General features: G+C 36.7%; 5 protein-coding genes across 6 annotated transcripts; 2 read left to right on the top strand and 3 right to left on the bottom strand.

Moving 5' to 3' along the window:
* Positions 1 to 1,569: 1,569 nt before the first annotated feature.
* On the top strand, positions 1,570 to 2,795 carry LOC112785003 (protein EXORDIUM-like 2). Its single transcript, XM_025828401.1, has one exon. The coding sequence runs from the start codon at positions 1,621 to 1,623 to the stop codon at positions 2,512 to 2,514; it is 894 nt and encodes a 297-aa protein (XP_025684186.1). The 5' UTR covers positions 1,570 to 1,620; the 3' UTR covers positions 2,515 to 2,795.
* Positions 2,796 to 3,752: 957 nt separating this feature from the next.
* On the bottom strand, positions 3,753 to 8,051 carry LOC112785002 (phospho-2-dehydro-3-deoxyheptonate aldolase 2, chloroplastic). The gene is made up of 5 exons (XM_025828400.3): positions 6,929 to 8,051; positions 6,239 to 6,516; positions 5,426 to 5,702; positions 4,966 to 5,211; positions 3,753 to 4,309 (listed from the first exon to the last, which is right to left on the bottom strand). The coding sequence occupies exons 1-5, from the start codon at positions 7,394 to 7,396 to the stop codon at positions 4,058 to 4,060; spliced, it is 1,521 nt and encodes a 506-aa protein (XP_025684185.1). The 5' UTR covers positions 7,397 to 8,051; the 3' UTR covers positions 3,753 to 4,057.
* Positions 8,052 to 8,473: 422 nt separating this feature from the next.
* Positions 8,474 to 12,034, bottom strand: LOC112785004 (polyadenylate-binding protein 2). 2 transcript variants are annotated; one of them, XM_025828404.3, is made up of 7 exons: positions 11,783 to 11,952; positions 11,534 to 11,636; positions 11,029 to 11,099; positions 10,170 to 10,712; positions 9,103 to 9,294; positions 8,904 to 9,031; positions 8,474 to 8,806 (listed from the first exon to the last, which is right to left on the bottom strand). In XM_025828404.3, exons 4-7 carry the CDS (start codon positions 10,221 to 10,223, stop codon positions 8,758 to 8,760), a joined length of 423 nt encoding a protein of 140 aa, XP_025684189.1. In that variant the 5' UTR covers positions 10,224 to 10,712; positions 11,029 to 11,099; positions 11,534 to 11,636; positions 11,783 to 11,952; the 3' UTR covers positions 8,474 to 8,757. The 2 variants fall into 2 exon arrangements, with proteins under 2 accessions (XP_025684189.1, XP_025684187.1); XM_025828402.3 differs by lacking the exon at positions 10,170 to 10,712 and having other exon boundaries at positions 11,783 to 12,034.
* A 624-nt stretch (positions 12,035 to 12,658) lies between these two features.
* LOC112786742 (ABC transporter G family member 1) lies at positions 12,659 to 15,778 on the bottom strand. The gene is made up of 8 exons (XM_025830113.3): positions 15,368 to 15,778; positions 14,946 to 15,025; positions 14,372 to 14,842; positions 14,198 to 14,284; positions 13,998 to 14,126; positions 13,730 to 13,921; positions 13,561 to 13,647; positions 12,659 to 13,451 (listed from the first exon to the last, which is right to left on the bottom strand). Exons 1-8 carry the CDS (start codon positions 15,642 to 15,644, stop codon positions 12,816 to 12,818), a joined length of 1,959 nt encoding a protein of 652 aa, XP_025685898.1. The 5' UTR covers positions 15,645 to 15,778; the 3' UTR covers positions 12,659 to 12,815.
* A 2,907-nt stretch (positions 15,779 to 18,685) lies between these two features.
* On the top strand, positions 18,686 to 23,240 carry LOC112785317 (uncharacterized). Its single transcript, XM_072230821.1, has one exon. It carries the CDS (start codon positions 19,260 to 19,262, stop codon positions 23,052 to 23,054), a length of 3,795 nt encoding a protein of 1,264 aa, XP_072086922.1. The 5' UTR covers positions 18,686 to 19,259; the 3' UTR covers positions 23,055 to 23,240.
* The last annotated feature ends 436 nt before the right edge of the window (positions 23,241 to 23,676 follow it).

Below are 23,676 nucleotides of genomic sequence, written 5' to 3'. Positions count from 1 at the left end.
TAATTTGTCTCTTTTTTTTTTTTGTTAAGCCACTACTCTCTCTTTATATGCATGGTTCATCATGTACTTCCCACCAATATAATAGACTAAACAAATTAAAGCGAAAACCACTTCTGTTCAAATTCTTTATTATCATTAATTCTTAAAAAAATTTATGGATATTAGTGTGATTAGGTCAATCTCCTCAATATACTGTTGGAAACATTTTAAGTGCACTGGAAGTACCGGTGCACCAGTTATTTTAACCGTTGATCTGAATTATAAAAAATATATATAATATATATTAATTGAAATCAACACAACTGGTGCACCGGTACTTCCCGGTGCACTTGAAATGTTTCCTATACTATTATATATATTATGAACAATTTATGTTTTTTAATCGAATGTTTTTTAAATTTATTTATGGCTGGTTTTTAGCACTTTTTATGACATTACAACACTCAGTTGTCTCGTACATCATTACTGAATCCTTATTTAGTACTGTTTTAGAATAGAAAATGATTGTTCATATTAAAAACAGTATATGTTCTTTTGAAAGACTATATATATTATATACATAGATAATCTATAAATATTAATTTGAATACGACAAAGTGGAAGGCCTATAAAGCAATAGAGAATTCAAAATGGCCTTTGCAAATATATTATAACTAAAGGCCAGGGTTCATCAAACAAGGAAATTGTCATTATCTTAATATCAAGTTGCATGTAAATTAAATAATGCTAAGGTTACTTGGAAGGTATCTGATAATGATACTTTCTCGCATTGTATCTTAATTAATAACTACACTGCCTAGCTAGCCTCTATGCAATGGAATTTTGGTTTATGTCTTTTTGAATTATCCAACAACCGCCAAAACAAATGCATGTACATCGATAATGATATTAGTGAGTGGCCATTCAGTTTAAGAATTATTCTATATATTGGTTTTCAATATCGATAAAGTGAGAGAGGATAAATAGTTTATTTTGTATATTATAAAAAATATATAATTTTTCATTCAATTTATGTAGTTGGCTGGCACCGTCCCATGCCATTATGTGCTTCTAGTGTTTAAAAAGTGAAAATTGAAACGCTGAATTTGCACAGTGGCCATCCAGATTCCAGACCGCACTATGGTTTTGATTTCTGAACCAAGTTGCGCTTCTGTTTTTAAAATTAAATAAAAAATCAATTAATAAGAGTAAATAAATGTGTTTATTTTATATCATTTATAATTAAAATAGTAATACTTTGACGTATTGAGTAGGATAATGGCTCAGAAGCCATAGTCTGGGGAACCATCTACTATTCTCATCAATTTGATTGCTCTACACTTTCTGATGATATGACGTCAGCTTCACGGGGACCCTCTGGCCGTCTGATTGGAATCAGAGGGTGCCCATTGCGTGTGGATTTCCACTAAACAGAATAACCAAAGCACTCTACTCTCAGTCTGGGGATTGTCAAACTTATTCAGCGTAGACCGCCACGTCACCCGCCCGATACTCCAGAACATCCAATCAGATGCTCCCACGTGGACCCTCTCCAACCATACCCGCGTATAAATACCCCCTTCCCTCCCGCTTTCCATTCACCTCATCCTTCAATCTTCATAGAATCTTTGACCTTCTAAGATGGCCTTTAATTACCACATTGCCACGCTGTTGGTTCTGCTTCTCGTGAACTTCACGGCAGGGGCGCTAGTACAGCAGCAGCCCCTCGTTCTCAAGTACCACAACGGCCAACTCCTCAAGGGAAGGATCACCGTTAATCTCTTATGGTACGGCACCTTCACTCCAATCCAACGCTCCATAATCGTTGACTTCATAAACTCCCTCAGCTCCGGTGGTCCACCACAGCCTTCCGCAGCATCCTGGTGGAAAACAACTGAAAACTACAAAGGTGGAGGCTCCTCTGCTCTCCTCGTAGGGAAGCAAATCCTACACCCGGCTTATTCCCTCGGAAAGTACCTCAAATCAACGCACCTCCTTTCTCTCGCTTCCAGCTTCAACGACGTGTCCGCCATCAACGTCATTTTAACGGCTAAGGATGTTTCCGTTGATGGTTTCTGTTCGAGCCGTTGTGGAACTCACGGCTCTACTCGTTCCGTCAACGGGAAGGCCCGGACGGCGTACGTGTGGGTTGGAAACTCAGAGACTCAATGCCCGGGCCAGTGTGCGTGGCCCTTCCACCAGCCCATCTACGGCCCGCAAACTCCGCCGTTGGTGGCGCCAAACGGAGACGTTGGAGTTGACGGCATGATCATCAACTTGGCTACACTTTTGGCGGGAACCGTAACTAACCCGTTCAACAACGGTTATTTCCAGGGGCCGGCGACGGCGCCGCTTGAAGCGGTGTCGGCATGCACCGGAGTGTTTGGAAGCGGGGCGTACCCAGGGTATCCGGGTCGGGTTCTGGTGGAGAAGACGACGGGAGCGAGCTACAATGCGAACGGAGTGAACGGAAGGAAGTTCCTGTTGCCGGCGATGTGGGACCCGGTGACGTCAGCGTGCAAGACGCTTGTGTGATAGTGAGAAAGAGGTTTGTACTTTGTAGTGTGGTGGTGTAGATATACTGATTTAAAAGTGAATTGTGATGAAGTTGGGGAAGGAAGAAGATGATGCAGGTTTCGTGTTGCTTTTGAAAATTACTAGTTTGCCATTTTAGATTGTTCTTGTCATTTACTGTATGACGTGTAAATTAAATTCTGTTTCGTCACTTCATGTAAAGAAGTTAAGGGGGGGAAAATAGTGTATGTATAAGTGTATAACGAGGAATAAAGAAAAATGAAATTTATATTTATTATTTATATCATGTGTTAATAATAAAAGTTCACATATAATTATTTTTATTTAAAATTAATAATTTTTTATTTTTTATTATTAATTTTACATAAATACAAATACTTGTAAGTTTTCACCATAGTTATTTAAGATTGTTCTTTTGGAATTTGAAAACCGAGAGAGAGAATTTGTGTTTGTTTTTCATTTTAAAATTTTCCTTCTATAGAAGTAAAGTGAGATGATCCAAAAAAGGTGATGGATGGTGAATGAATAAAGTATGAAGGGGTTTCTTTTTAAGAGGAAAAAAGAATGGTAGGAAATAGGAATGATGAATTGAGGGGGTGTGACATAGGAGGCCACATTGTTAAATGTTAAATTTTAGCTCCCCGTACTTCATTCATTGTTAATTGTTAAGTGAAAGCATTGTAGAGGAGATTAGGTTTATCTCGTTTTGTTAGTTACTACTGCTACATCTGCAATGTCTTTTCTCTCTTTCTATCATCTATTCTTTCTTTTCAAAACAACCAAATCAAATCAAATCTTATCCCCATCAATTATAAATTGTTAGCCTTGTGTATGCAATGGATGAAAGAAATTTGGTACTTGAGTGATACATCAATGTAAAGAAGAGTACCAATATACGGTGTTTCATTGATTTTTAAAAATTACTGAAATACCGATGTATCGGTATACTTAAAAACTTTTCTATCTTATGTGGCACTCGCTAGTCTATCGGTGGAGCTATGCATTAAGATTTGTTATTCCAAAACTTCTTTCATCCATCATGAATCCACGAACAAAACAAGATCCTCTTACTCTCAGATCTAGAGTGAGCTTAGAAACCCTTTATAAAAATTTTGTAGTTTTTTACTATTAGGGAAAATTAAACCCTTCAAAAAATTGTGACAAAAAATTATTGATTAGAACGCTATAAAAATGCGCAGCTTTTTTTCTCTTTTGGTAATTGTGTGCCCATGAAGATATACTTAAAAACATTAAATTTTCATTCATCACTCATTACTTAATCTAAAATAAATACGCACATACTTGTCCCCAACAACACTAGAACAAAACTTGCTACTATAACCTGATGCACCCCCTTCTCCATACTTTGACTTAACTGTCTTATAACACTTACACAGTATATAATTTAATAATTTATGTTCTTATGGCCATGGTGGGATTGCTCACAGAATTTGGCCACTCTATATTGGAGAGTGTAATTTATGTTCGTACAACACCATGCTGTGATCCAAGAACAAAGGAAGACACCTTCTTACTCCAATATTTAAAGTGAGGTTAGAGACTGCATTCTTTTCTTGCGCAACCTCTCAGCAATGTTGAATGCAAGCTCTAGAGATTGAGAGGCGTTAAGCCTTGGATCACAATGCGTGTGGTAGCGCGAGCTCAAGTCGTCATAAGTGATGGTCCTCGAACCTCCAACACACTCTGTCACGTTCTGCCCAGTCATTTCCAAATGAACCCCTCCAGGGTAGCTTCCTTCTTGGTCATGGACATCGAAGAATGCCCTCAGCTCAGCCTATTGCAAATAACAACATACAGGAACATGAATTTGTAGTCAGTTGCAATAGAAGTTATGGTAATATGCAATAGCATTCAACCTTGAGACTATGATAGAGCCAGATCGTGAATGCCATTAAGAAAGCACAAACATAACAGATAAATAAAAAATCAATTTGATTCTACTATGTTCAGTTCATCTGCATTTTTAATGTACTGCTGTAATTTTCTAGCACCTACGAAAGTAAATGAAGAGCCAAATAATCATTTAACTAATTATGTGTCAGATCCGTATACTCGCTTTGTTCATCATTAACCTAACAAGGATTACAGCATCTGGTATTTTCCATATTGGTAAAACACTTCATGGAAATTTTGATGGATCATGAGGGTTGGAAAAATCTTATTGGAAATTCTTATTTGAAAGCTGTTGCCAACCGCCAAACAAAAGAAATATTCCAATGATAGTTCTGCAGAGTGTTATGTGAGACAACACGAAAGTCTCTAACATCATGATCCAGAAGCAGACTTTTTTTCCCCAACATTTCCATAGGATCAAAAACAAGATGTATTATAGACCACATAGTCTTTTCAGTGAAAACTTCTGCATTGTGTGAAAATTGATATAAAACAAGTACATATATTTAGATGGAATAAAGTATATATGAAAATTACCCTGATTGCATCAAAAGAACGGGTTTTAAGTCCAGATGGAGCTTTGATGGTGTTGCCATGCATGGGATCACTAACCCAAGTGACAATTTGACCTGCTCCGCGCACTGCTCTGATTAGATGTGGAAGCTTCACTCGCATATTCTCTGCTCCCATCCTAACAATTACAGTAATTCTTCCAGGCTTGTTTTTGGGGTTCAGAATATCTATCAGCTTAACAAGTTCATTTGGATCCATCTTATCACTCACCTGAAAACCACATGGCCTTTTCAGTGGGAGCAAATGCATGCATAGCACATTAAAGATGCTCAGAACTAATTAACAAAGTCTATCAAATGCAAAAGTAATTTTGATAATCAAAACAAAGTTGGTTTAATACAACGTAATCAAACTAAATAGAAAAAAGCGCAAAAGTAATTTGATCAAGCAATATAGCGCTAAATCCTTTAAAGGGACAGTATACCTTAATTCCAAGTGGATTTGCAACTCCTCTCAGGAATTCAACATGAGCACCATCCAGTTGGCGGGTGCGTTCCCCAACCCAGAGCATGTGAGCTGAGCAATCATAATGAAGCCCGGTAGTAGAGTCCTCCCTGGTAAGTGCTTGTTCATAAGGAAGAAGCAAACACTCATGGGAAGTCCAAAACTCTGTTGTAGTCATGATTGGATGCTCCGATGTTAGTCCGGCAGCAATCATGAAGCCAAGAGCCTCATCGACTCGATGAGCCAATTCACGATACCTGTAACCCCACACCACCAAACAAGAACTAATGTAACAGGATGTTGAAAACTTTCTGAGAGAACAATCTCAAGAATAAAAAGTCTCTTTTTCAATTTAAAATGATCTGTAGTTCTGTATATCATTTGCAGAAAGCACGAAAAAGAAAAGTACTAATGCATGAACTACCACTTTAGATCAGAGATGTAAATTAGTAGAGGACCACTACAAGAAAGTTGAAGATATTGGAACAACATAATGAACATCATCCCATCTTTTATTGTTTCTACTTTTTTATTCTGATTTTTCTTCCCATATGTTTGTGCCCGAGATGCCATTTTCCGAATTAAAATTAAGTGCAAATAATCTCAGACTACTTCCAATTTCGTTCCCACTTATTCTAACCCTTTTGTTTCCATGATCTTTTAAGCAAGATGGGAAAAAAGTGCATTTTCAAATACATCCATCCCAAGCGCAAACCACATTAAAGTTTAACCATATAAGAATAAGATTTTTAAATATGGCCTGATTTGAGATTTTAGGGGATAGAAAAGATGCCTGTCTCCCTGCTCACTACGCTCCATGAAATCCAGATTCCATTGGTTGACCCTTTGCATGGCAGCATAACCTCCGGTGGCAAATGCACGCAACAGGTTCAGAGTAGCCACAGATTGGGTGTAGGCTCTTATCATCCTCTGCGGATCCGGAATTCTCGATGCAGCATCAAATGCATCCCCATTCACATTATCACCCCTGTAACTAGGCAGCTTCACTCCGTTCTTCTCCTCAAAAGGGTCTGACCTTGGCTTCGCAAACTGGCCCGCCATTCTCCCCACCTAAACCACCATATCCAACAGTTTTAAGAATATCATACATTCTGATTGATTCATAATATAATGCTAAAGCATACACATAAAACAAGCTAAAACTGAATGCCTAAATGGAAATTAAAAAATTGTCTCCAACTTTCCATCAAATCATTTATAAATGTAAAACATGATTCATGACAGTAGTTGTGTGCAAGTAATCATTGCTATTTATAGATCAAATCATTAATTGAGGGATTGGATAACCTCCAACCCAAGAAAGGCACCCAACCTTTTTTTACCAAGGTAAATTTGATCAACCACAATACAACACTCTCCTGATTCTTCATCAAAATGGCTCCAAATTTCAGATTTAATTACAATTTGAATGAATTGTTGAGAGAATTGAGTAAATTAGGGATGACGATAAAAAAAAAAAAACCTTGATAACAGGCATTTGACCACCGAACATAAGAACAACGCCCATCTGAAGAATGACACGGAAGGTGTCACGGATATTGTTAGCATTGAATTCCTTGAAGCTCTCAGCGCAGTCACCGCCCTGAAGGAGGAAGGCGTTGCCCATGGCGGCCTGAGCGAGCTTCTCCTCGAGGCTCCTGGCCTCTCCGGCGAACACGATCGGAGGGAAGGTCTCCAGAGTGTGAAGAACCTGATCGACGGAGCTCTGATCTGGATACTCCGGAAGCTGAAGCGCCTTCTTCGTTCTCCAGCTGTTGAGGCTCCATTTCGTGGATGCTGGAGCTGAAGCAGAGGCAGAAGCGGTTGATGGTGACGCTGATTTTGATGAGGGCTCTGCGGAGTTTGCAACGACAATGGATCTGCGTGGTTTCTGGAAAGGTGCGAAGAGACAAGGTTTGAAGCTGATAAGGGATGATGATGCCAGAGCCATTGCAATTTGCAGAGACACTCCTATATCTGATTCAGCGATAAACAACTTTATGGAGTAGTAGTTTAATATTACCCTAAATTTATACTATTATAATTTATAATCCTAAATTCTAATTTTTATAACTTAAATGTACACTGATAAATTTATTAATTAAAAAAATATTTAATATAAATGATATCTAAAATTATTTGTATTAGTATATTAAAATTAAATCTTTAATTTATATATATTATTTTTCAACTAAGTTTTGTTTTGTCTTAGTTGGTTTTTTCCCATGTGAGAGTGTCCGAAAGGGAATCTGACAAGGAGCGATGAGGATCTGCGCAGACATTAACGGTGTCTGAGTGAGTCGGCTGTAATCTTGGCAACTTGATACTTTGAAGGGTAAACAGAAACAGAATAGAGAATACAAAAGTTGGTATATTCTACTATTCGAGGGAGTAAAATAATGATAAATGTCCTTTTTGTGAGTTGAATAATTCAAGCCTTATCCTAAAAGTTTCCAAGTTGACATGCTAAATATTATAATCATCAATAATACTCTTCAATAGTGTGCTTAGATCTTTGTTTTGTCCTTTTGAGGGTAGAAATAGAATGGAAATTTCTGGGGGGAAGAAAAGGTTGGTTTAAGTAATTGATCATTTTCGGCCAAAAAAAAAAAATCTAGATAATATTAATTTAATCCTTTTATTGGATACTATTATTAATTCAATCATTAGCTTTCTATTATGAATAAACTCGGACAAATTAACGAACTCAACTACCCACCCATAGGTGCTCAAATGTTATGAATTTAAATTTTAACGATTTTATTTTTCACTAATTCAATCGTAAAAATGACCGTGACAGCTTAAAAAACTATAATTCTTAATAATCAACACTAAAGCCATCTGATTTACGTTTTCTTTTCACTTAATTGGTTTAGTGGGTTCATTGGACTAATTAAACAACACGCAAACAATGGGGTACAAAAGAGTATGTGACGTATAAAATAGCGAATGGTCACAGTCTATGCATGGCCCATTTTCATAAAGAAAAATATCGGCAACAATAATGCAATATAGATGAATAGGCAACTCAAAACAAAACCCACGAATTACCACATTTACCAAGGATAATTTTACAATAACTTCATTTTAATATTCTATACTAAAGCAATGCAAAGTAAAAGCAGGCCCAAGCACAACAATTTTACAAGGTTTGCTGTTTAAGTCAAAGCTTAATCCTCACAGAACAAAAGAACTCAATCAAATGAATATATGGTTGGAAAACTCCCACATAGCATGCCTAAAACCCTATGGTAGTTGGTACTAGATGATGGAGAAGTGGGGCATTCTGTTCATCCAACCAGAATTGGACAATCAATAGTAGGGGCTATAGCGCATTGGCATTCTGAACCTTGGAACCTTTCTGTAATTAACAGACAAATCTGGTTAAGTTTTACTATCGCAGCATAAAAACAGAACACATTGGAGAGGGCAAGAAGCCAAGAACTAAGTGCATATACCCATATCCATAAGGAGCATAGGCGAAAGGAGGTGCATATGGCGGTCTGCCTCTAAATCCCATGTGTGGATTAGGTCGGCGGCCACGGAACTGCTTCATCCCGGGTATGTTCGTCCTCTTAGCTGTTACCTGAAAAATGTTCAAATAAGCATACATGGTTAAAAAAATTGAAGTGAACGGTGAGAGCCTCTAGCTGTAACCTTTAATTGACGCCCATGCAATTCAGATTCATTCAGCAAAAGGGCCTCTTGAACAGCCTCTGTTTCAATAAACTCTACATACGCATAACCCTTGGGTTGGCCAAACTTATCAGTCCGAATGGTGACTCTGTTTACTGTTCCACATGATTGAAAATGCTGCTGCACTTCTTCAGGAGTGCATGAATAGTCCACCTGTGGAGTGTGTCAAATCCAAGAGATTACATGATGGCATCACAGCTAAGAAACAAGCAAAACCAAAATGATTATTAAATGGAAATGGTTTCAAATAATTGTCAACACTTAAACACCAGCCTTTCAGGATAAAAGATGAGTCATCAGTGTCCTATTTACTAGTACAACCAGATAACTTATTATCATTTGCCTAATTATCCATGCAACATTCAATGGAAAAAATAAATATATCTGAAAATACAAGCTTTATCAACAAAAGCATCTTAAGTATATATATAATAAGCATATTTTATAGTAATTTTATTGTGATAGCTTTGGTCACCATGCCAAAAAGATAATCAGCCTTATTTTGCAGGAACACTCCTCCTTGCAAGTTGCAAATAATTATGTTAGTACTGGTTTTCCCGCAACTAAAACGCAAAAGGCTTGATATGTCTTCAACCAATGGGCAACAGCAGGCATGCTAACATGCAGGAAACCTTCCGGGACAAAATACTTTGTCCTGGCCTATATGACTGCAAGTATCAAGATGCATCCTCCGAAATGCAAGGTACACTTTAAAGAATAGAGTACCATATTGCCATTAGACAACCACAAATGAAAAGATCTGGGAAGCTAAATTTCAAAATCCATCAATTAGTATTCAGATTCTTGGTAATTTATAAAAATATAAACTTTTCTTTTTTTTCCTTCACAGCTATCCATTGTGCAAGTTACTCTCTATAGTGCACCTCAATTCTTTTTCTTTCTTTTTTCTTTAGTTTTTGAGGTAAAAGCAGTGTTAAAACAGGGGAGACAATTAAAAAGACCCAAGTTAAAAGAAATCCCTTTTGATCCTACAAAAGGATAAAATAAGAATGTCGAGGATCTCTCACCATGGAAAAAGGAGGTCTACATATTTCTCGAGCACTAGGCACCACTAAAAGCATCCTTTGAACTTGCAACCAAAATGATATAAAGTCATATAGTACTTGACCTAGAGAGCATGTCCTCTTCTCACCAGTAGGAGTCCTGGCTCATAATCTCCAATCTAACAATTCCTCAGTCAATCCCAACGCAAAAAGTTGGCAGTATGCCAATTAAAACTTCTAGCTAAAGGCTTATCATTTTTATCCTTAAATATAACAAATTGATTTTTTTTTCCTTTTCTTTTTTTCTTGGTTCATTATTTCTTTTCCCTCATTCTCTCAAAATATGAAAATTCACAAAACCTCAAAGATCACTTCCCTTAACTAATTTTACCCTCTCTTCTATCCCTCAAAGGTTTTTTTTTTTTTTTTGCATTTTATATTTTATTTTTTCACTCTCAGTTAATTTCAAGTTCTTAATGAAAATTTTTTTCTCCTCCAGCCATATGTTATCCTATACTTTCAACGGCAGCATTACAATAGCAGAAAACTCGTAGATGGAAGCATAACCTGCGATTGTAGTCAAAACATCACGTCAAAGCAGGATGCCACCAAATGGAAACACAATCCAAATGCAAAACAGAACAAGCATATTCAACAGCAACGAAAGATTTGAACTTCCCAGGATAAAATATGCAAAGTCCAATGTATTTATCCACCAATACACATTGGCTCATAAACAAATGAATTAGACAAAAGTTATGACGTTGATATCTTCGAAAGAAGTTAAGACATTAATATATTCAGTCCATATCATGAGTGGTGAGGAAAAGACAGCCAAACAACATAAAAATTTCTCAAGTAAAGAGGGAATGAGAGAGCTCACATTGCCTACAAAGACTGAACGAGAATCTATCTCCTCTCTGTTGACCTGACTAGCAGATGCAGTTCCGAGATCTATTGGGAGATTAGAATCAATAACAGACAATGGAGTCTAACAATACACTGGAATAACATTGTTTACACATTAACATAGATAAGAATGAGAAGGGAATGAAAAAGAGAGAGAAAAACATAACAAACCACATAAAAAATGGTCTAAAAGTATAATGCAATAATATTAAGCATGAAGCCCTGTGAACTCTAAAACAGAGGTCAACAAAATTCAGTTTGAATTTGTTCATAACATGAATATTCAAATGAGTATACAAGAATATAGCTTCTCTTCACAGCCAAGTGAGAGAATGCTACTCATTAGCCAGTAACAAAACAAGCCAAATCGTAATCATCCAACCAGAAACAAAACATCTTGTAGGCAAAGGAGTTAGGACACGTTCTATGATCAATGCAGAACGAGAAATCATTTACAAAATAAAAATTAAAATAGCTACCCTGAACAGATCCCATTTCCTTCTCGACCTTGGCTTGCATCTCTTTAAGAGCAGCAGTTTCATCTTCTATATCCTTCAAGCGCTTATCCATGTCATCAAAATCCTGCACTCACAATAGCAGTGGCGTATCATCAAAATTAGGGTTTCGGATTCGAACATCAGCAGCACAGAAGAGGGAAGCGCGATTCAATGAAATCAGGTGAACTCAAAGAAACAGAGAATAGCAACAAAAGAAGAAAGAGATAATACAGGTTCGTTGTTATCTTCGGCGTTCATGTCGACGTCGTCGTTTTCCATTTCTCCGTCAAAAGAGAAACGCCGGCAGAAGCGCACCCTCCTTTCCCTTCGCCTTCTCTTTCAATTTGCGAATCAGGGTTCGTATAATAACTTGGGCCCCTACCAAGATATTTTTTCGTAATAATTCAAGTTTCAATTTTTCAATATTTATTTGAATAGAACTCGGATTCGCCACCATAAAAAAAAAAATAAAAAATAAAAATTTAGGTACAGACTACAGTCAACTTGATTTGAAGTTAATAATTGAGAATTATTAAATAATTTAATTAATTTGATTAAATTATTATGTAACGATTCTTAATTATTAACTTCACATAAAATAGATTACACCTAAATTTTCACCTTAAAAAATACAATTTTAATAAAAATTAATAAAATTATAAAGTTATATTACATAATTAGCTAACAAAAATATTGATCCCAATAATCCAACAAGAAAATATGGCTTTTCCACCCATTAAAATTGGGACTTATAGAAAATATACCATTGAAGTTGTCATAGCATATGTTTGATTGGATAATAATATTGACATATATATAAATTTTTTTACAAATAATGATTATGTTTATAAAAATTTTCAATTTACTTTTATTCTCCATAAAAAACTTTAGCATTTCAAAAGTTACTTTTATTGTAAGTCACTATCACAAAAAACAATGATTAATATCTTATTAAAACTTTAGTTGTCTAACCATTTGCATTTGTAAGTTACATTTTTTAATTGACCATAATTATGGCTTTGAACTTTTGATCATAATGATGAGTAACTATATAAAATTCTTTGCACAAAATCAAAATTTGAAATCTTAGTATAACAAAGCTAGATAGAGTTTTTGAAGTGATAAATTTTTATAATGGTATTTTAGTCTAGGAGTATCTATAGCAGAAACAAAAATAGTGTTTCCTAAACAATCATGCAAGATCAGCTTAGTTGTCATGCACTCTCATCACTCAATAATGCAGAAATTTTGCACCAATCTTATGCTATTTCCACTTGAAGGCTGCAACAATAGGCTTCACTTTTTCCATGGCCTTGATGATCACCAAGAACAAGACTCTATACAAAACCAACATCCCCAACAATATGAAAAGATCAACCCACTTTGAGTGACACATTTCCACTTCCCATAAGTCTCTTAGCATTTCTTCACCACTAATGTTCTTCATATGCTCCCCAACTTGATCATTATTATTTTTGTTGGTAAATATTAGACCTTCAAACTCATTCTTGAACAATCCTTGGTATGCATACTTGTGAATTGAAATGTAGTATAAAGGGTATTTCCAAATTGGTTTAGGAAGATCACTTGGCAACTTATAGAATCCACCATTTAACATCATTACTCCCAGAATTCCACAGCCAGTGATTATTCCAGTCAAGAAATTTGGAACCATGCTGGCAACAATCATCATAAGGCTCTCAACTAACATCACAGAAACAAAAAGGACACAAGTGAAGTACACAAAGTGTTGACAACTATGGTGAAGATTAGTTAGGTAATAAACAAGTGCTCCTGGTATCAGTGATATCAATAATATGTATGGAATGGATGATAATGTTTGTCCAATGATGTATGCAGTGACACCATAATGCCCATTAAGTCTCTCTTTTTCAAATACCTGAATGAAAAAAAGCAAGAGAAAATAGTCAAATACCCCATTAGTTAACTATATTTGGTGCCAAAAATTTGCATTTGCAAATGACATGAACATAAAAGGATTAGCCTACCTTCATTTCCTCTACAAAGGAAGGAAATCCACCAATGGTTATGAAAGTGAGGAATGTGGCCACAAACATGAGCAATGAGCCTCTAGCCTAAAATCATTAACAAGATTGATGAGTTGGTTATTCTTTGGTATATCTTTTGTATCTAGATATACATTAAGATTTGTGTTACCTGAGCTGATTCTTTGCTTGAACCAATGTTGTAGAAAATTGTACCAAGGCATATAGCCAAAGCGCCATAGATGAATAGGCGTAGCCAGTAGTAGCCTAAATCGCGATACATATTCAAGTATGATCTTCTTGTAAGAACAATGCATTGAGTAAAGAATGCAGCATTGCTTTTCTTCTCCATTGCACTAGAATCCTGCTCCCATTAAGTTTGTTTATCACTAGGTATCATATTTATACCAATCAATAAGAATGTAAGTAAATGCACTTACACCAGTTCTTATGGCAACTATTTCTGTTTGAATTTGTTGACTAATTTCAGATGATTGGTATGATTTTACAAGCATATAAATAGCTTCTTCTGTGGTAAGTCCATCAGTTAATCCTTGCTCAGGGTCCTCCTAGGAATATAAAAGTACATCAGCAAAATAAACAAATTAGTTCACAAGAGGTAGAAAAAAATTGCACTAACCAGCTCAAAATCCTTATTAATGGCTTTCACAAAATGATCAGAAGGATTCTGGAGAGTTGGGCAGGGAAAACCATTCAATGCAAAAAACTGCATGCAACTAAGAACAAGTTAGCTTCAAACTACACATGATAATAATTGTGCTGACACACATACTAGGCTTCTTCAAATTCGAACCTTATTCGCAGCAGAAGCAGGGCCAAAGTAGACTAATTTACCATTAGAAAGAAGACAAAGGTTGTGAAAGAGTTGGAAAACTTGAGTGTTAGGTTGATGAATAGAAGCAATAATAGTCCTTTGAATGCCATCAGTTTTATTCAATCTTGCTATTCTGTTCATAACATAAAAAGAAGCTGCACTATCAAGTCCACTAGTTGGTTCATCAAGGAATAGAAGGTTAGGACGTGTAATAATCTCAATGCAAATGCTAACTCTCCTTTTCTGGCCACCACTAATGCCTTTGGAACCACACCCTCCAATCCTTGTGTGAATGGCATCTTGCAAACCCATTTCCTTGATTGTGAATTCAGCTCTTTCTTTCTTTTCAAACTTGGACATTGAATCAGGTAATTGGAGTTGAGCTGAGTAGTACACTGCTTCTTCAACTGTTAGTGTGGTCAACATAGCATCATCTTGTGTTAGATATGCCTGTATATAACATGTTAAAAAAGGCTTCAGTTGAGTGTGGAAATGGTTAGAGGGAAACAAGAAAAATAATATTGTAGAAATAATTGTATTAGTCTCTTCTTACTGATGTTCCATAAGCAAGTGCTTGTTTTCGTCCATTGATTAAGATATCACCTGTCTGTTTTGCTTTTGAATTCAACCTACCTGCAATATAATTTGAACATGGCAATTAAGGCCTTAACTTGGAAGTTCTTCAGCTTTTGAAAAGGTTCGTTTTGTTGATATAATTATAATCTCTCTATGTTGCAGCACATTTTGTGTTGGTTTAGAAACTAAAGAAACTCATATTTGCCTCTATTTCTATTTATTACGATTTAAGAAAGTCGCACGTTTATTAAAATTTGGCCAGCACTTAACCAACAAAAGAAAAGTGAGTAATCCCACACAATTATATGTAATCTCACACCATTAAAAATACTAATGATGACTAATTAATGGCTATAAATCATAAAATTTGCTGACTCCTAACACTTCTCAGATAGGTACCTGCTAAGGCATCGAGAAGTGTGGTCTTGCCACAACCAGAAGGACCCATAACAGCAAGAAGCTGTCCTGGCTTGGCATACCCTGTTTGGCTTTCAAGGATTATTGCCTTCTTCCCATCCTTTCCACTTGGTTTTGACATTGTCACCCACAACTCCTCCCATGTCAAATAAACACCCTCTCTCACCACAATTGGAACATCTTGTCTTGATGACCCATCTTCAACATAACCACCTCTTCCTCTTCTTGTTCCAAGAGGTGCACAAAGAAAGGAACTCATGCTATAATTGATTAATTATTTTGTGTGTAACTTGCCTTTGTGAGTTGCGTAGCTAGTAGTTTGAGACGCAAGCTTAGTAGTTAGTTACTAACATAATGATCCAAGTGTATAGAAAATGACCTTGCATTTTAAGTCTGCTATGATGTTATGAACTTATGATGTTATTTAAAGCTGTGTTTGTTTATAAGGATAGGACATTGAGATATAGATACAGAGACATAAAATTATTTTTGACAGGTGAGATATGGAAAAAAATATTGTATCATGAGACACTAAATTGATGTATTTTGTATATTTTCTGACTGGAAAAATACAAAAATACAATATAGGTACGATCACACGTGATAGTCTTGTTATGTGCTTGATGGAGAGACAAAAAACTTAAAAGGTCAATTCTATAGTACCTATGAATTGGTATCTAAATTTTGCGTAACTTACCTTTGGTAGTAAGTTTTGATTTTTTTTAAAAAATATTTATTATTATATCTTTTAAATTAAATATTATTTTTTAATAAAAAAGCACTGTGTTTTAGACACCATAGTATTCACCGACTTTAAAAAACGTGCATTATCTTTTTCCACTGAAGAAAAGTTGGGGAAGTTAAGTAAGCTATGTATGTACTATGTAACAGTATATATGAAAGGAAAGTAGTCAGAAAAGAACAAGAGTGCGCAAATTACAGCGCCATATGCGCATATATATCCAGATACACATATACATACATGGTATTTGGTATGAGTAATTGTCTTTAAGTAGTCGCCGCCCCCACCCAATTATGAAGCTACGTACCCAATGCAACAACCAACAAGTTAACTGATCTCTTGTTCTCTTTTTTCTCTTTTTATTAGGATAGGAATAGAATATAGCACTGTACAATAAGAGAAAATTACACTCCCCTCCTTCGAAATGTTAAAATAACACTCTCATTCCCTCTATTTTATAAATGTACATTTTCTTTTCTTCTAACTTTTAAAAAACCTTCTCTTTAATCTATTTTAAACTTTTTGTATTAACTAATGTTAACTTTATCCATTTTTTAAAAAAAATATTTTTTTTTAAAAAATACCCATTAATAAAAATTTTATTTTTTATCATTAAATTTTGCTTACCAAAATATCTTTTAATAAATTATTCTTTTATTGATTAAATTATATTTTTTAAAAAATTTAATAATTATATAATTTTTTCTAAAATACCCTTCAATAATTTTTTAATTATTAAATTATAATTTCACCAAAATTTTTGTTAATAATTTTTTTATATTTTACTATTAATTTTTCGATATCTATATATATTAATTTAACATTAAATAAAAAATTTTAGTAAGATTATTTTTCAATATCAATATATATTAATTGTTATATATATATTAACAGTAGTAAGATTTTTTTAATTAATGTTAAAATAATATATATTGATATTAAAAAATTAATAGTAAAATATAAAAATAATTGTTAACAAAAATTTTGATAAAATTATAATTTAATAATAAAAAAATTATTGAAGAGTAGGTATCTTAGAAAAAAATAATTTAATTATTGATTTTTTAAAAAATATTTTAATAAAATACAATTTAATGAATAAAAAAAATAATTTATTAAAGGATATTTTGGTAAGCAAAATTTAATGATAAAAAATAAAATTTTTGCTAATGGGTATTTTTTTCAAAAAATAATTTATTTTTTCTTAAAAAATGGATAAAGTTAATATTAGTTAACACAAAAAATTTTAAATGAATTAAAGAGGAGGTTTTTTAAAAGTTAGAAGGGAGGAGAATGTACATTTATAAAATAGAAGGGAGGACCGTGTCATTTTAGTATCTCGCAGGAGAAGGGAGTGAAATTTTCTCGTACAATAATCGCCAAGGTTCAAGGACTATGGAAGCTGAAGTTGCCCCCACAAAGTTAAGATCTTTATTTAAAAAGCTCTACATGACTATCTTTCGGTCTTTACTCATATTCACTGTCATTGTCTATTTACATCGTCAAGTAATAGAAATGATCCTTCACTGTTTGTTCTACTGCTCTATAAGTAAAGAAGTATAGTCTCAAAGTTCTTTTAGAGACGGTCTTCTCTCATAAAATTTTGATAATTTTTGAACATGATGGATTGCAGCAATAAAAATGATTAACTCGTTGAAAAATATTGACTGAAACTCTCAATTGCTTATCATTATTTGTTGGCACTACTAAAAAACTCACAACTAGTTAGTTAGTCTTTAAAAACTACACTTCGATGTCATCTGCCATTTTTGCAAATTCGGTCAAGTTACTTTATAAAATTCCGAAAAAAAATCTCTTCTACCTCATCATGTCGTCATCTTCCTGAAGATAATTCTTAGTTTCACTCAATTCATCTTATTACTTTCTTTTTTCTAACTTATTCTTAATTTGTCTATACACAGTTGAATGTATATTATTAGTGTATTTTTTAAAAGATTCTCACCTTTTCCTATGCTATCCTATTTTAGATATCTTTATATTTTTTTTTTTTACTAATTAATAAAATATAACCTACTACTTTTCAAAAAAAAAAAAAAACAAAACAAAACAAAAGACGTTTATTTGATTGATTAATTTTTTTGCCTTAACGGTTTTTTCATAAAATGACAATATTGTGTACAATAATTTCCATCGTTCCTACTGACGTCGTGCTAGTTTAGAAAACAAACATCCTTGCTGAATTCAATGCATGGCACTAGTTCTCATAGTTTTTCATGGAAAATTTACTATTCAACTGTTCAGAAGTGATCTTTTCATTTATACAAGACTTGAATCATAATTATAATGATTGATTATTGATTATAAAATCAAATATTTTGATCATCTTTAACTAATTCAATAATTGTTAATAATCCTACAACATTAGTTATTTTTTAAATTATAACATAAATAAATAAAAGGGTGGATTAATAGGTATTTTTCACTAGTCTAAGATTTTTTTCAATTGCACATAGTTATTTATCATATTTAATTAGTTATAATTTAAATACAAATTAAAAACAATTGTCATAATCTTTGGAGCAAATGTTAAATTAATATGCTCCAAAATATCCAGTAATATTTATTTTTTTTGGACAGAAAATTTAAGCCCAAAGCTAGGAGGGCCTTAGGCCCAAAGTAATATTAAAAAGGCACAAACAGAGGGTCAGCTGCTGGATCTAGTAAGTAGTAACACAAGACATCAGCAAACCCTTCACCGGAGCAGTCCTGAAGAAGATCGCCGTCAAGCATTGAGGGAGGAGCCTCCCATCGCCGCCACCTTTTCCAACTTGTGCCCATTAACTTCCTTCTAGGTATCATTCAAACTTTCTCTCTGGGTCATTACTCATTAGGTATCATTCAAACTTAGAACCAAACAGAGTGTTTTTGGGCCTGGAAGAGCATGGTTCAGGCCCATAAATGACATCCAAAAACCGACATTGAGAGTCGGTTATTTCGCAAAGGATTTTTATTTTTCTAGAATTTCATCTTTGAATCTGTTTCATTTCTTCTCACTTCTCAGAACTCCGTTTTCGCCTTCTTCGTCACTTTCTCACTCTTTCAAACCCTAATCTTCAGACTCCCTAGGGTTTACGCTAATATCAATTAAGAAGCATCAGAAACGCAACGAAAATGGCGTCTTTGGATCAAGAGATTGCAAAGACGCAGGAAGAGCGCAAGAAGACGGAGCAGCAACTCGCATCCCTCACTTCTCTCACCTTCGACACTGACCTCTATGGCGGTTCCGACAAGGGCTCCTACCTCACCTCAATCCCTGCCAACGAAGATGAAGAGAATATCGATGCCATGGATAACGAGGTTCATCGCAAGCTTCCCTCCTATACTGCCCCCAAATCTCTGCTCAAGGAGATGCCCGGTGGTGATGACAGCGACGCCGGATTGGGATTAAGGAAGCCGCAGAAGATTATCGACAGGGAGGGTGAGTACCACCAAAAGAGGCTCAAGCAGGTCATCTCGCCGGAGCGCCACGATCCCTTCTCTGCTGGCGAGAAGACACCGGACCCCTCCGTCAGGACCTACGCCGATGTCATGAGGGAGCAGGCGCTGAAGAGGGAGAAGGAGGAGACCTTGAAGGCCATTGCTAAGAAGAAGAAGGAAGAGGAGGAGGCTGCTAAGGCGGCGCCACCACATGCTCCACCGGCGCAGCAGCAACAGCAACAGCAGAAGCGGAGGAACAGGTGGGACCAGTCACAAGATGAGGGTGGTGCTGCAAAGAAGTCGAAAACCTCGGATTGGGATATGCCGGACACAACTCCGGGGAGGTGGGATGCCACCCCTACCCCGGGGAGGGTGACTGACGCGACTCCGGGAAGGAGGAACAGATGGGATGAGACTCCTACGCCTGGGAGGTTGGTGGATTCAGATGCAACACCTGCTGGTGGTGTTACCCCTGGTGCTACGCCTGCTGGGATGACTTGGGACGCTACCCCTAAGCTCTCCGGCATGGCTACCCCAACCCCGAAGAGGCAGGGTTCTAGGTGGGATGAAACTCCTGCTACTATGGGCAGTGCAACCCCTTTGCCCGGTGCTACCCCTGCGGCTGCTTATACCCCTGGTGTGACCCCTGCCGGTGGGTTTGGATTGGCCACTCCAACCCCCGGGCAATTGCGTGGCTCTGTGACCCCGGAGCAGTATAATTTGTTGAGGTGGGAGAGGGATATTGAGGAGAGGAATAGGCCTTTGACTGATGAGGAGCTTGATGTCATGTTTCCTCAAGAAGGGTATAAGATTTTGGAGCCACCTGCTTCATATGTGCCTATTAGGACCCCTGCGAGGAAGCTTCTCGCAACGCCTACTCCGATGGGGACTCCTCTTTATCAGATCCCTGAGGAGAACCGTGGTCAGCAGTTTGATGTTCCTAAGGAAGCACCTGGTGGGTTGCCATTCATGAAACCCGAGGATTACCAGTATTTTGGTGCTTTGTTGAATGAAGAAAATGAAGAGGAGTTGTCACCTGATGAGCAGAAAGAGAGGAAGATCATGAAACTTCTGCTCAAGGTGAAGAATGGAACGCCCCCTCAAAGGAAAACAGCTCTAAGACAGCTCACTGATAAGGCTCGTGAGTTTGGTGCTGGGCCGTTGTTTAACAGGATTTTGCCTCTGCTCATGCAACCTACACTGGAGGACCAAGAGAGGCACTTGTTGGTTAAGGTAATTGATAGGGTTTTGTATAAATTGGATGAATTGGTTCGCCCTTATGTGCATAAGATTCTTGTTGTGATTGAACCTTTGTTGATTGATGAAGACTACTATGCCCGTGTGGAGGGGAGAGAAATCATCTCTAACCTTAGTAAGGCTGCTGGTTTGGCCACTATGATTGCAGCCATGCGACCTGATATTGATAACATCGATGAATATGTTAGGAACACTACTGCTAGGGCTTTTAGTGTTGTTGCTTCAGCTCTTGGTATTCCTGCGCTCTTGCCCTTTTTGAAGGCTGTCTGTCAAAGTAAGAAATCATGGCAGGCTCGGCACACGGGGATTAAGATTGTTCAACAGATTGCTATTTTAATTGGTTGTGCAGTTTTGCCACATTTGAGATCCCTTGTGGAAATTATTGAGCATGGTCTGAATGATGAGAATCAGAAAGTGAGAACTATCACTGCTTTGTCTCTTGCTGCTCTTGCAGAGGCTGCAGCTCCTTATGGTATTGAAAGTTTTGACTCTGTGTTGAAGCCACTATGGAAGGGTATCAGGCAACACCGTGGTAAGGTGTTGGCTGCATTTTTGAAGGCCATTGGTTTTATCATTCCATTGATGGAAGCTCTATATGCCAGTTACTATACTAAGGAAGTGATGCTTATTCTGATTCGTGAATTCCAGTCACCTGATGAGGAAATGAAGAAAATTGTTCTGAAAGTGGTGAAGCAATGTGTGAGCACCGAGGGTGTGGAGGCGGATTATATTAGAAATGATATCCTCCCTGAGTTTTTCAGGAATTTCTGGGTTAGGAGGATGGCTCTGGATAGAAGAAATTATAAGCAACTTGTCGAGACTACTGTAGAGATTGCTAATAAAGTTGGTGTTGCTGATATTGTTGGAAGGATAGTTGAGGATCTTAAAGATGAGAGTGAACCTTACAGGCGAATGGTTATGGAGACTATTGAGAAGGTGGTCACGAACTTGGGATCATCTGATATAGATGCAAGGTTAGAAGAGCTTCTCATTGATGGTATTCTATACGCATTCCAAGAGCAGACCAGTGATGATGCTAATGTGATGCTTAATGGGTTTGGTGCTGTTGTGAACTCCCTTGGGCAGCGAGTGAAACCTTATCTTCCTCAGATTTGTGGTACCATCAAATGGCGTTTAAACAACAAGAGTGCAAAGGTGAGACAGCAAGCAGCAGACCTTATTTCAAGGATTGCTGTTGTTATGAAGCAGTGCCATGAGGAACAACTGATGGGCCATCTTGGTGTTGTGTTGTATGAATATTTGGGAGAGGAATATCCCGAAGTTCTTGGGTCAATTTTGGGAGCTCTCAAGTCAATCGTCAATGTTATTGGTATGACGAAGATGACTCCACCTATCAAAGATTTGCTTCCCAGGTTGACACCAATTTTGAAGAATAGGCATGAGAAAGTGCAGGAAAATTGTATTGATCTTGTGGGGAGAATTGCTGACCGTGGTGCAGAGTTTGTGCCAGCTAGAGAATGGATGAGGATCTGTTTTGAGCTTCTTGAGATGCTGAAGGCACACAAGAAGGGAATTCGAAGGGCGACTGTGAACACTTTTGGTTATATTGCAAAAGCCATTGGTCCACAGGATGTCTTGGCAACTCTTCTGAATAACCTCAAGGTGCAGGAGAGGCAGAACCGTGTCTGCACTACTGTAGCAATTGCAATAGTTGCAGAGACGTGCTCGCCTTTCACAGTGTTACCTGCTTTGATGAATGAGTACCGTGTGCCAGAGCTCAATGTGCAAAATGGTGTCCTCAAGTCACTCTCTTTCCTCTTTGAATACATTGGTGAAATGGGAAAGGATTACATCTATGCTGTGACTCCATTGCTTGAGGATGCTCTCATGGACAGAGATTTGGTTCATAGGCAGACGGCAGCTTCTGCTGTGAAGCACATGGCGCTGGGAGTAGCTGGATTGGGTTGTGAGGATGCTCTAGTTCATTTGCTGAACTATGTCTGGCCAAACATTTTCGAAACCTCTCCTCACGTGATCAACGCTGTGATGGAAGCCATTGAAGGGATGAGGGTAGCCTTGGGTGCTGCCGTTATTCTCAACTACTGCCTCCAAGGGCTGTTCCACCCAGCAAGAAAGGTTAGGGAAGTGTATTGGAAGATCTATAATTCACTGTACATCGGAGCTCAGGATGCTCTTGTAGCTGCATACCCCATCTTGGAGGATGAGCAGAACAATGTGTACAGCAGACCAGAGTTGATGATGTTCGTGTAGATCATAGTTTAGGCACTAATTGATATCTGTTGTTTTAAGCACTTGTCAGTATTTTTATTATGTCCATATTAACAATAATGTTTTATCATAGCTGGACTTACCTAGTGATGCCTACTTTTGAACGCTAAATTTATATCCTTCTACGTCGTACTATTATTATGCATGAATGAATGAGGAATTCTTCTATCAGCGGTGTCTTGTTAATATGCAGTGGCTTCAAGAGTTCAATAAGTCGCTTGATGATTTTGATACATGAATAGCATTTAGGGGTCGAGTACAATGGTATATGCGTGAATTTCCTGTGTTCCAGTATATGACTAACTACTGTAATGCTTAAGTTATACCCTTGTGAGTTCTGTTTTGGATTGGTGATGTTATTAGCGATTTTTCGTGTATCTTATTTATACACTTCTAAGTCTAAACAAATATATGAACCCGTTGGACTGATTTGTTGAGAATTGATCTGAAGCATAGTCATATTATTCATTAGCCTACTGAGTTGGCTTCATCTCTTGGCAAGGTTAAATTTTTGGTAGCTGGTTAATGGGGTTTGAAGTGTGCTTTTCGAGGTTGTTAAGAAGTTATTTACTTATTTTCATTGTTTGATCAGCGAAACTAGAAA

The sequence above is a fragment of the Arachis hypogaea genome, chromosome 20 (genome assembly GCF_003086295.3).
Source record: "Arachis hypogaea cultivar Tifrunner chromosome 20, arahy.Tifrunner.gnm2.J5K5, whole genome shotgun sequence".
Lineage (NCBI taxonomy): Eukaryota > Viridiplantae > Streptophyta > Magnoliopsida > Fabales > Fabaceae > Arachis > Arachis hypogaea.
The sequence above is the reverse complement of the archived record's forward strand: the minus strand, read 5'-3'. Positions and strand labels throughout refer to the sequence as shown.

Coding starts and splice junctions, on each gene's coding strand:
- LOC112786742 (XM_025830113.3), bottom strand. CDS start 15,644: ATGAGTTCCTTTCTTTGTGCACCTCTTGGAACAAGAAGAGGAAGAGGT. Junction 13,922..13,997: donor TAGTTGCCATAAGAACTGGT/GTAAGTGCATTT, acceptor TAATGGGAGCAG/GATTCTAGTGCAATGGAGAA. Junction 13,452..13,560: donor CCTTTGTAGAGGAAATGAAG/GTAGGCTAATCC, acceptor TTTTTCATTCAG/GTATTTGAAAAAGAGAGACT.
- LOC112785002 (XM_025828400.3), bottom strand. CDS start 7,396: ATGGCTCTGGCATCATCATCCCTTATCAGCTTCAAACCTTGTCTCTTC. Junction 6,517..6,928: donor GTCAAATGCCTGTTATCAAG/GTTTTTTTTTTT, acceptor ATGGTGGTTTAG/GTGGGGAGAATGGCGGGCCA. Junction 5,212..5,425: donor CAAATCCACTTGGAATTAAG/GTATACTGTCCC, acceptor TGTGGTTTTCAG/GTGAGTGATAAGATGGATCC.
- LOC112785317 (XM_072230821.1), top strand. CDS start 19,260: ATGGCGTCTTTGGATCAAGAGATTGCAAAGACGCAGGAAGAGCGCAAG.
- LOC112785003 (XM_025828401.1), top strand. CDS start 1,621: ATGGCCTTTAATTACCACATTGCCACGCTGTTGGTTCTGCTTCTCGTG.
- LOC112785004 (XM_025828402.3), bottom strand. CDS start 11,830: ATGGAAAACGACGACGTCGACATGAACGCCGAAGATAACAACGAACCT. Junction 9,032..9,102: donor TGCATGGGCGTCAATTAAAG/GTTACAGCTAGA, acceptor AACATTTTTCAG/GTAACAGCTAAGAGGACGAA. Junction 8,807..8,903: donor TATGCTCCTTATGGATATGG/GTATATGCACTT, acceptor TGTTAATTACAG/AAAGGTTCCAAGGTTCAGAA.